The sequence below is a fragment of the Emys orbicularis genome, chromosome 11 (assembly GCF_028017835.1).
Source record: "Emys orbicularis isolate rEmyOrb1 chromosome 11, rEmyOrb1.hap1, whole genome shotgun sequence".
Taxonomy (NCBI): domain Eukaryota; kingdom Metazoa; phylum Chordata; order Testudines; family Emydidae; genus Emys; species Emys orbicularis.
In genome coordinates, this window is record NC_088693.1 from 11,269,556 (window position 1) to 11,281,831 (window position 12,276).

The window sequence follows — 12,276 nt, forward strand, 5'->3', positions numbered from 1 at the left end:
CTGTGCAAAACACAGTGAATGCAATATGCTTTCCAAGAATACAAAAACTATTAACATGACCACCACATTGAGAAGAGGGAAGCCAGTCTCTCTTTTGGAATCTTGGGTTAAACTAATCGTGATCTGAAAGTGAGGTGCTACTTGGAAAAGTGACTGTAAAAATGCCATTCTGGGATTCCATGTTTATTGTCTCTCAAAGGTCAAATCTGCTGACTTCACAAGTAAATGGGTTTCCTAGATGCTAGATGGAATCTGACAGTCAAATTGAAGTTGTTCACACGTCACCAACAAAGACTTTACTATTGGAACCTAATTAACATTTCTGCTGATGATTCTTGAATCAGAACAAAACCCAGCTCCCTATCCCAGAACTTTGTTTACTCTATAGTGCTAACAGGAGAGTAAGTGCCAGTCAATTTTTATTTCAGTGAGTAAAGTAAGCAGATTGGTTGAATAAAAAGGTACCACTTTCACATCGTCTCTTTTCAGAGCATAGCCACACCTTAAATCTGGAAGGCAGACTTGTTCATTTCTAATTAGATTAATACATTCTTTTTGCTAAGAATTCTTATTATGTTTGCACTACTCTGTGACTTAAGACTGGCCGGAAACAGAAGGATGGATACAGAGATGTACTATTAAAGGCAGAATACAATAATTCCAAATATTACTTGCACACTAATCACTTGTTTTGTTTTTTGTAAAGGAATCATGTGTAATTTTATTTAAAAGGGGGAGCACATAAGTATGGGCCCCATTGTGAACCCATTACTTACACTGGTGAGCAGTAATTCCCATAAATTGCCCCCAAGGAAGTCAATTGGATTAGTTACATGAATAACTGCTCCCCAAACCTGAGTAGCAAGTTCACAATCTGCCCGTATCTAGTTTAATACTTGGAATGATTTTTCTTCTGCTGCAAAGTATAAGATAAAAATAGAAAATAAAAAGAGCACTTGATGTTCAGTTAGCAGAGCTATTTGCTGTATGGCTTCCAAGCATATACGAGGCTTGCTAATGGAACTAGCAATGAGGCCACTGAAGAGCATGAAGGCAAGTAGCCATCCAAATGATTCCACTTTGGAATGACACCATACATGGGAACTTTCAGTCCAAAAAGAATTTTGAGGAAGTTATGAATAGTTCAAAACAGGGGATTGTGATAGAAGTACCTCTTCAACATAGGTTTGCCAAGCGTCCGGTTTTCGATTGGAACGCCTGGTCGAAAAGGGACCCTGGAGGCTCTGGTCAGCACTGCTGACCGGGCTGTTAAATGTCTGATCAGCGGCGCAGCAGGGCTACGGCAGGCTCTCTGTCTGCCCAGGCTCCGCACGGCTCCCGGAAGCAGCCAGTATGTCCCTGCAGCACTTAGGCACAGTGGCGATCCGGGATGTTCCATGCGCTGCCCCCTCCCCGAGCGCTGGCTCTGCAGCTCCCATTGGCCGGGAACCGTGGCCAACAGGAGCTGCAGGGGTGGGCAGTGCACAGAGCCCCCTGGTCCCTCTGCATAGGAGTTGGACATGCCGTCCGCTTCTGGGAGCTGCCTGAGGTAAGCACCACCTGGCCGGAGCCTACACCCGAAACTCCCTCCGCACCCCAACCCCTGCCCCAGACCTGAGCCCCTTCCCGTACCCCAAAACCCCTCATCCCTGGCCCCACCCCAGAGCCCACACCCCCTCCCGCACCCCAACCTCCTGCCCCAGCTTGGAACTCCCTCTTGCACCCAAACTCCCTCCCAGAGCCCGCACCCCCTCCCCAATCTCCTGCCCCAGCCCTGAACCCCCTCCCACACTCCAAACCCCTCGGCCCCAGCCCGGAGTCCCCTTCCACACCCCAACCCCAGCCCAAAGCCCTGTCCCACACTCCAAACCCCTCGGCTCCATCCCCCAGCCTGGGGCCAACTCTTGCACCCCAAACCTCTCATCCCCAGCCCCACCCCAGAGCCTGCACCCTCAGCCAGAACCCTCACCCCTCCCACACCCCAACCCCCTGCCACAGCCTGGTGAAAATGAGTGAGGGTGGGGGAGAGCGAGGGAGGGAGGGAGGGGGGATGGAGTGAGTGGGGGCTGGGCTTTGGAGAAGGGGTGGGGCAGGGGCGGGGCAAGAGTATTTGGTTTTCTGCAATCAGAAAGTTGGCAACCCTGCTTCAGCAGTTCAGCATGTACAACAATACACAACAGTTTAGGACATGAAGTGAAGAATACTTTAACCAACACAAAGTGAAGGGGAAATGTAAAGTAGAATGTAATTACCCAAGCTAGAAAATTCCCAGAACAAGTCCTACTCTTTAAAAAAAAAAAAAAAAAAAAAGTGTCATGAGATCGTTAATGACTACAAATGATCAGGAACTTGATTTTGTGTTTTATTTCAAGTATAAGGAACTAGTGTTTCAAAATTATTTTGGGTAAATGTGGTGATTTATCTCTACAGCTGTTCTGACCGTTGTGTATTTCACCTTTTGATGTACAAAGGCACTGCCATCTATAGAGACTGACTGCCATTTTGTATTCACGGCAGTGCAGACTGTCTCAGAGAACAGACATACACTATGTGCTGTCTTATGGATGTCTTACTTTTGTTCTTTCTTGGTTTTAATATGTTACTCTAAAATAAGATGATTAAATTTTAAAGTATCCATTTGCTATTTATGTGCAAAAGAGCATAACAATAAATATGATAAAACTGTTCCTGCCGCACACAATTTGTCATTTGAACATAACAAAGTTAATAGATTTATTACCTAATCTTCTTGCAAGTCCAAAGTCAATGAGTTTGATCCTTGCCCCAGTCTTGTTGACACACATAATGTTTTCCGGCTTCAAGTCCAAATGGACAATACCCTGCTTATGGATATACTGAACTCCTTCCGATATCTGCCTCATGTATTTAATACACTCTCTCTCTGTCAGTTCAAAGTCCTCATCGATGATTCGTTCAAAGAGTTCTCCTCCAGAAACACTGAAACAAAACAAAAAAGGGGTGGGGGTGGGAGATTACTGGATTATTTTAAAATATATTTATTTATTGGTAAACTGGACACTTCCATTATACAAATGGAGATGGTTCTTCACATTGCTAGCAGTTCCTGAAGGGTTTTGAAGGTATTTCAAGGCACAGCTTTTGTGTGGTAATTGAGATTTCCATACACACCACAGGAAAAAGGTCACTTTTTAGCTATTATGTATGATGTAGATCAGTGGATCTCAACCTTTTCCATACTGAGACCCCGTTTTCGTTACCAGTCCCAGCCCATATAGATGGGATCTAGCTGGGACCCAACCTTGCATTTAGCAGTAACAGAAGGGCAAGGTGGTTGTGACACTCTGACCCCAGACTCTGAACCCATTAATATGGAGCCTGATCCACTGACTTGAATGGAAGCAGGATCAGATTTGGAATGTGCATTGTTTTTCCTCGTAACATCAAAGAAGTCTAAACAAGTAATTCAAAATTGAAAGAAAACCAAACACGTGGTGGGAGAGGAAACTGGGTATTAAAACAAGATAGGACGGGTCCAGGGAAAGGGAGCAGAACCTTCTGGCTGGATTCTCAGGAAGGGTGTGTGTCTGTGTGTCTGTGTGTGTAATAAAACAAAATATTAGTTATTTTTGATGCTTAGTAAATTATTCAACTTGTTCTTCAACTAATGTCCAAAGATGGGACATACTTTGTATTTATGCTTTGGGTGACACATGAACAGGGGAGGGAATGGTGAAAAAGCACCCTTGCACTCGTAAATCTGTTCTAAATGAAATAGGGCACACTTTATATGGCTTAATATTTGGCAACATTTACGCTCACTGCCAAATGTAATTGCACATTTCAGTTACAGAAGGAAAACACAATTGAAAAGCAGCCTTTCAATGTTTATAAATTGTCAGATACATGGTAAGAAATTCTAATGTCCCTCATGTATTAAATTGAAATAGAAACATCTGGAGTTCTGTACTCCTTTTGTTTCTTTAACTATAAGGTTTCAGAAAATATATAATTAGAGTAGCTACTGCAGTTTCCTACTAAAAAGTATTGGAGAACTAAACATGGAAACAATAAGGACAGCATATGCTTAACAAACTCAAATAATTACATGGATTACTATGTAAGGCTAAGACAATGGCTAGAGTTTCAGATAAACATATCTGAAATTGAAGTTTCTTGGTTCTAATAGTTTATGAGTTCAGTATGTTAGCAACCAGTGCAGAGATGTTTATGAAAGCATCTGTTCTCAGAAAGTATGTGCTTTGAGCACTTTGCAGTTCCAAAATAAATATCATCCTTGTACTTTACAAGAAATGCAGAGGAGAAAGCAGGCAGCTTCTTATCAGAGACAACCATTTTATTTGAGTTAAAAGAGGATTCCCAACAAAAGACCTTATAAATTAAAAAGAAAGGACAAAAACCTTCAAGTGAAATATACTTCAGTGACTTCTTAAAATAGACCTAATGACTAATCTGAACAATTCTTTTTTTGTACTCTAAATGCCATTCTTCTTGGCTCTGACTTTGCAGAGTCTATGCCATTATCTCTAGTATATCCTTTTAGCCATGTTACATGTCAATGTACGTGCATGCTGTTCTCTCCCCTCATTCCTCTAGCTATTCTGGTAATGTCATTAAGATAAACTGTGCTTGCATTTCCTAGATTCTTGATGTTCCATTTATTTCCTGCAGTTTATATTATATTAGAAAAGCAGAGTTGTTTCTTTTTCTGGCTATGCTTTTAAAGGTTCTTTGAGGTGGTGGATTGATAAAGTGTAACCCAGGTTCCATGCACTGGCAGAGGGAATATGTTTTTTCTTCATGTAGTTAGAACAATATTATCATCATCTAAGGGCTGATCAAGTCAGTGGGAGTCTTTGCATTGATTTCAATGGGCTTTGGTTCAGGGTCCTGAGAAGCATATTCTTCTGGATGCATCTCACAGCAATTGCAGTCTTTAGCCACCTGTTATTTAAAGATTGTGCCCATAGAGACACTATGGTCATTTAAAGAACCTATTTTGGACCTTCCTTGTATGAAATCTTATCTTCACTATATTTTGACATATACCCAAATCAAATGCATAGGCTTGCTGATTTGTGACAATTCATTCATACCAAATGAATGGGGATTCATTTGCACTTTAATAATCTCAGGTTTATTACAGTCTATGCAAACATAAATTCGCTTTATGGGGCAAGTGAAGAAGCTGAAGGCACTTACTCCTCAACTTTCAAAGCAATTCACAGGGCACTGGAATGTCTACAGAGACAGGATTACTTCTATATTTGGAAATTAAATTGCCTGGGATTTGCTTGCCCCTAGATCTCCAAGCCAGGTAACAAACTGTAGACAAATTGGAGGGTTTTCAGAGAAGAGCAACTGAAATGATTTAAGGAGCTGGAGGGATTGATTTATGAGAACCAATCAAAAGAATGTAATAGCTATATCTTGGCTAAGCAAAGCCATGGTAACTACGGAGGTTTAAACCACCCAAATTATTTGCATAGGGTATACGCCAAGGAGAGAGAGGAACTATTCAGCATGGTACAAAAGGACATAACCAGACACTTTGGGATGAAATTAAAAGGAAAAATTTAGGCTGAATATCAAGAAAAAACAATCCTCCTGGCAGTGACGATAAGAAAATGGACGAAGCTTCTACTGGAAATCTTTGGAGACATGTAAAACAAGAGGGTACAAAGTACTAGAAATTTTATTATAGGGAAGAATCCTGCATCCAAGTGGCTGGATTCTGGCTGCATGGCAAGTGGGTCAGATTGTTACTATTATTTCTAAATTCAATGTAAATGACTTTCAGTCTTCAATCATATTCATACCGAAACAAATTCTCTTCTTGGATGTACAAGATCAATGGGAATGGCATACACACATTACAAAAACAGAATTGGGCCCCGGATATATATACACATGATCAGATTTTTTAGAAGAGCTTCTGTCACAGGGTGGCTGACCCCTTGAAATGAAACAGGTCCAGTGCCTCTGTGCTAGAACAGTTGCTCCCAGTTTGGCCAATGAAGAGGGCATGGCAGCGCCTGGAGCTATGAAGATCCAGGCTTTCAGTAAGCAAGGGGGATCAGGAGTAGCAGGGAGTCCCCTGGGAGAGGCAGCAGTAGGAACCTGCTGGGGGAAAAGGGCCTCCAAGGAGAAAGTGCTGGGAGGTGGTACTCAGCAAAAAGGGCAAGGAAGAATCCTGCAGGATGCTCTGATGGAGGAGTGATAGAGAAGCAAAGTGGAAAATCCCCTGGGAGCAGCAGCCCAGCGTAGGCTGAGGAAAATTGCCTGGAATGAGACTCTGGGTCTGGCAATGGATCCTTTGTGTGCTTATAGGTCATCTCCCATCAAGCCATTGCAATTAAGTTTCCAAAAGTGCTCAATATGCAGCAGCTCCTATAGAGAACAAGGGGAGCAGCTAAATGCTGAGCACTATTGAAAATCTGGCCACTTCACTGGAGTGGACCAATGGGAGATGAAAATCTGGCTACATTTTTATACCCCGATGAGAACAATGGGAACTGCTTGGCTGTTGAAATCTTCTAAAACTCTGGCTCGGAAACTCTGATGTGCAAAAATAAACTAGCTTAAAACCTAAAATCATGCCTAAACACAGACTAAAATAACTAACCTCTGTGGTATTTAAATGCATCTTATCTTTTAAAATAGCGGGTGGTTTGGTGGAGGGGGAAATTACTATCCAGAACCCTTTATACGTTTGCCTCCGTTTTCCATTAGGCCTGCCAGCTCCCAATTCCAAACTAAGTTGGACTTTTTCTCCTCCAACCATCACTAACTTGCTCAAGTTTTAAATCCAAAAATAAATGCACCATCTAATATTTAAGCACCAATGTTGCATAACAAGGATTCAATCTCTGAAATATGCTTGTGCAAACAATAGCTTTCACACAGTCTGAACATGCATTAACTAAGACAAGTAGCGCTATAGTCTCTTTGCTTAAAGCAATCTGTGTTTTGCTAGGAAGATCAAGCCAGCAATAAAATTCCCTTCCTTTCCCTTTTTACGCACCACAATGGGAAGCAGCTGTGCTGGGACCACAGCAATTGACCTATCCTTTTGGGCAAAACATCAACAGAGATCAAGAGTTGATTTTCTTTCCTGCTGCTGCTGCTACAAATATGGTGTTCACATTAAACAGGTGCACTGATAAATTATGCAACTGTCATTTTGGTCATGCATGCTCTCATTGTTTGTGGTGTCTGAGCATTGCATTCCAAGCTATATTGTATTATACAGATTCCCGTCTTGAAAGGAGTTCCAGCACAGGGACACCTTCTGAGCTCTGTCTTCTGCAAAAGTGAAAGAATACGTACTATGATCTACATACTAACTATGGTGGCTGATAGTAAGATAGACAGATTAAATAGCTATCATATAGTTATAACACCATCATATTGCTCTGTACTGTGATTCTTATGTTGCTTGTCTGCCACTTTCAGTGATGGTGTGGGCTGGGAGCACAAAGTGAACAGTGTATATAGGCCTGGTGAGGGTGGGTAGATGGGGCACCATTGCTTTGTTCAACAACTAGGAAGCAGCACAGATGGTCTATGAATGTGGTCATGAGTAGCTGTTCATGACGTGAAGGATGGTAACTTTGGTGCAGGGACTTGAGAGGTTGTGGGGTGGAAGTAAGGAAAACAAAACAGGCATCATCAGTCCCTTCTTTAACTGCTAAGTATGGGCCATGAGTTAGGGAGACCCTGCGTGGTGACATTAGAGGCAGCTCAGGTTGTGTTGAGCCAGTCTGGGTGCTAGACAGCCAGAAAGAACTATATATGATCTTGTCTGCATCCATTAAACTCACTTTAGAATTCTCTTTCTATCATCTATCTAGATTTTTCTATAGGTACTACAGTGAAGGGTGCGAAGAGTTAAATAACCAAGTTTTGTCTCTTCTCTGCCAAGGAGACCCACAAGGCTCTCTTAAGGGTGCAGACAGAGGACCCCACCTTCGACGGAAAATAAATTTGCCTTCTAACAACGGCTGAGTACTGTCGTTGATTTTTTTGCTCCTCTAACAGACATGACTATAATGAATTTTTCATAAAAATTCAACTATTCTGTTACAGTTTGGCTTTGGTGTTTGCATTCTGAATCACATCTTTCTTGGGTGTAATTTATTGATTCATTCATTCATTCTGCACAGCCATTCCATCATCTATGAAAAATGACTATTTTTCAGTATTTAAATAAATAATTGGTAGTACTTTATCTAATGCATGTTTAGAGATTGCCAAACCAAATAAATAGTAATAATCTCATCCCCAACCCTTTTCTCATTTCTAGAACCAATCTGGACTTGAAGATTCTGAAATATTTGGTTAATTTTTTCTCTCCAATCGTTATTTTTGATTTTCACATTCCTCTCTGTTTCCACATTCCAGCTGGAAGCAGAGAGAAGAAACACCAGAAAAGTACCCTTCCTTCAGTATTACCAACTGAACTAGATACAGGATACAACAGAAATCTCATGAGTGCCTGTGCTCACAAAATTTTTAGCCAGATTGTGTTGAAATCAATGGAGATATATTAGGAATAATTTGGCCAAAGATGCTTAAATATCTTCAATAAACACTTGGACAAAATTTGGATGATTTATGTGACCAGAACAAAAAATCTGGCCTTTTTTAAGCGTCACTCATCACTAGTTAATATTTTATACAAAAAGGACAAGTTATTTTTAATTATCTGTCAAGGTATCAGGAGATCTTCACACACTGGGCATCAATAAACTAAAATGTGCTCTTAAGGGTTATACTCACATTTCCAAGACCATGACGATGTTGGCTTTTTCTTCAAAGGCATCTACACACTGGACAAGTTTTGGATGATGTAGACAGTTCATGATGCCGATTTCCTGCCTTATATTTTCTTTATCCTTAGCTGAATATGCTTTGAAAAATTTTCCTGCCCAAACTTTTCCAGTTTTCTTCTCAACAAGTTTAAAGACTTGTCCAAATTTCCCCCTGAAAATATATAACTATTTCCATGAAATGGTTATAATATTTTATGGCCTACTAAGACTAAAAACGAAACTTAACGAAAAACTTTTTCAGAGTGGTTAACTCAAATCTTGCACTGAAAACACATGATCACAAGCATTAGTACAAGTGCTGTTCAAGACTGAACTGGGCATACTGATTTGAAAAATCAGCTTGACGAATATTACATTCAAAAGGCGAGATCTTCACATAGTATATATGGCTGTGGCTCTGTTGAAGTCAAGGGAGCTATGCTGATCTGGAAGAGCTGAGGATCTGCCCTGAAGGCTCAATTCTGACCTTCGCTAGTCTGGTGTGTATCACCAGTCACAATAAAAAATAAGCACCTATGCTTGTACACACTGATACTACAAGCTAAAAATCTATACACACTCATGTATCTAAAATCCTATGGCAGTCCAATGCTCCCTAATTAGAGAGTCTTCACCCTCTGATGCACATTACTCCCATTAGCTGCCATTACAGCTACATATATATGTATAGAAAGAATGGACTTCTACGGCAGCAGGGCGGAGGTGGTGCTCTCTCCCCGTCCCAAGTGGGGGTTGGCCCAGGTCCTGCCGCATGGGGCTGGCACGAGCTGCCTGGCATTGCCACTCGTCTCCCCCGAATGTTCCTCCATGCACCCCTAGTGGGGCATGTCTCAGTTTGAAAACCTCTGTTCTAATCCGGCATTATTACTTCAGGCTACAATTGCTAATGTGAGTTTACTTACAATTCCACCTTAACCGTAACCCTTACAAGCAGGAGCGGCGCCAGGGTTTTTGGCGCCCTAGGCGTGGGTCCTTCCACGCTCCCGGTCGTCGTCGACAATTCTGCAGCGGGGGGGTCCTTCCGCGCTCCCGGTCTTCAGGGCACTTCGGCGTCGGGTCCTGGAGCGAGTGAAGGACCCGCCGCAGAATTGCCGCCGAAGACCTGGAGCGCCGAAGGACCCCCCGCCGCCGAATTGCCGCCGACAGCAGCAAAATGCCGCCCCCCCAAATCCTGGTGCCCTAGGCAACCGCCTAGGTCACCTAAATGGAAGCGCCGGCCCTGCTTACAAGTGGAAAACACAAGAGACAGCTAGTTTTGTTGTACAGAAGACTATACAGAGGTAGAATCCTATGGCCTTGATTGCCAACAGCAAAACAAGTCCCTCAAAGTGTGTCCTGTCATATGATTTGCATATCCACAAGCCTGAGTACTGACACATACAGCCAACTTAATCATTGACCTTTAATGAGCAATACTATTAATGCTTTTTGGGATTATGACCACTGTCAACAGAGAATCTACCCTACCACCAGGGAGTAGGGTTTAATCTCATTAACACTAATCGATATAATGGAGCTGTAAGTTTCTGCCTTCCAGACAGATTTCAGAGCAGAGAATAAAAAATGAATCATCTAGCATTTATGGGCTTCATTCTCCTCACCAGAAGCACATGTGATGCCTATTTTAAAATGTCAGTTAATGGGAATGAAGAGCTTTTACGGAGAGAAGACCAGACCCCTTTAGAATATATTTTTTTACTGCACACAAGCAGCCCAGCTAGAACGCTAAGAACGTAAAGGCCCATACCGTACACATTTAAGAGTGCATCCTCCTAGCTCTTTATAGCCCTAGAAACACAGCATTCCAAGGGCTGAAACAAGAAACCTAATGGTCTACTTACGATCCCAATCTTTCTTCAATATTGTAGAACTCCGCAACTTTTTGTTCTTTATTTATAGTAACTGTCCGATAGTCAACCTCTGTTTCTTTCTCTTCTATAAATGAGGATTAAGAACTGTGATTAAAAAAAATCATACTACATGTATTAAAGATGTAGAGATTCATTTGCTCTGATGAAATTATGAACTTCTTACCATCATCGGATAGCTCAGCTTCATCTTTAGGCTCTATAAAAAAAGCGGGGGAGAGGGAGGGAAAGAAAAATTGAGATGATTAACTCCTGTCTGCATAGGATGTATATGCTTAGAGAAGGCAATCTTAGTCCTCAAATTAAGATCCTTTGGGTAAACAGTTAGGTACCAAAAGGCAGCCATCTAACAGGGTTTGCATACTAAATATACAGTAAAAGTCTGTTCAGTCTCAATGTATTAAATTACAATCTGGTAGCAGAAGCCAGGCACTTCTGTTGTCATCAGTGTAGAATATTCCTTTGAAGAGAAAGCAGCTGGTTTATATGTCTACTAGGCACATAAATTGTAAGGAATCAGATCACTGGATTATTTAATAGGCTGCCTTCAGAATGCTTCAGAGGAAGGGAAAAATATAACAATTAAAATTATTAAGCCCATGAAGCCCCTAATTGGACAATGCTTGTGTATAGGAGAAATACATTTCTTACTCTCACATCCAAACCTGAAAGTGTAAAAAACAAAGCAAAAACCTCTGAGAAAGGCTGTTCTTGCAAGCTGTCCTGCCAATTTTGCAAACCTAGAGCTTTGGACAGTTCAGATAAGCACCCACATTTTTTGGTGCTTATCTGAAATGAATTGCCTAGTCATGTAGGCCCAATTTTTTCAACAGAACCTCAATTCCAAATGCACAACTGTTTGCAGGCACAAATCCAAAAACGCAAGTGAAGTCAGCTGAAGATTTGTACGTAGGGGAATCCTCCAGTGGTGATGAGTCAGCATAAATGGCCCTGTGTCATTCTCTATTTTGCAGTGGGGGTGATCAAGGAAAAGGGGGTGGAGCCACAAAGTGGAGGTGCTTCAGCAATCTGCGACAGTCATAATGGCCCTTAGGGGTGGGAAGGGCGGGTGTTAGAGTCAGCACAATTTAGAGCTGCTCTAAGTTACTGCTTGAAATTGCTCCTCAGGACTATACTGGGCCTCAGTGGCCTGAAGATCAGTGAGTTGTAATGTTTCACAACTACCAAGGCAGCTCTCCATCCAAACAGCTGGACCTGATTATCTGACTCTCCCACTGAGTTTGTGCACTCCTAACCATGTGACTTAACCTCTTTGTGCCAATGGATTTACACTATTTATTATTTATACAGAGCCCCAATACATTCTAGGTTCTTTTCAATATAAAGCTAGACTCAGTGCCTGGTAATAAAATAGTAGGGATGGGTGAAGGAAGGAGGGCAAGATACACAGTAATAAGATTACACAGTTATGTTACATAGACATCTTTATGTGACAACAGAGATGAATTTGACCCCCTCAACACTCAGTAGATGTTGATGAGTCTGCAAACTGGTTGCCAGACAAGTTGAGTGGACTTAGCCAATCAACAGAAACCCCATCACCCCCCTCCCTG

The 12,276-nt window shown here is 41.8% G+C and overlaps 1 protein-coding gene across 3 annotated transcripts in view; it reads right to left on the reverse strand.

Moving 5' to 3' along the window:
• The window catches only part of MYLK (myosin light chain kinase), a 217,402-nt gene that overhangs the window by 23,317 nt on the left and 181,809 nt on the right, over nt 1–12,276 (reverse strand). For all 3 annotated transcript variants that reach the window (XM_065413162.1, XM_065413161.1, XM_065413160.1), the window contains 4 exons: nt 10,869–10,901; nt 10,676–10,769; nt 8,782–8,985; nt 2,741–2,958 (listed from right to left, as the gene is read on the reverse strand). In XM_065413162.1, coding sequence (XP_065269234.1) covers nt 2,741–2,958; nt 8,782–8,985; nt 10,676–10,769; nt 10,869–10,901 — 549 coding nt within the window. The remainder of the gene's footprint in view (nt 1–2,740; nt 2,959–8,781; nt 8,986–10,675; nt 10,770–10,868; nt 10,902–12,276) is intronic.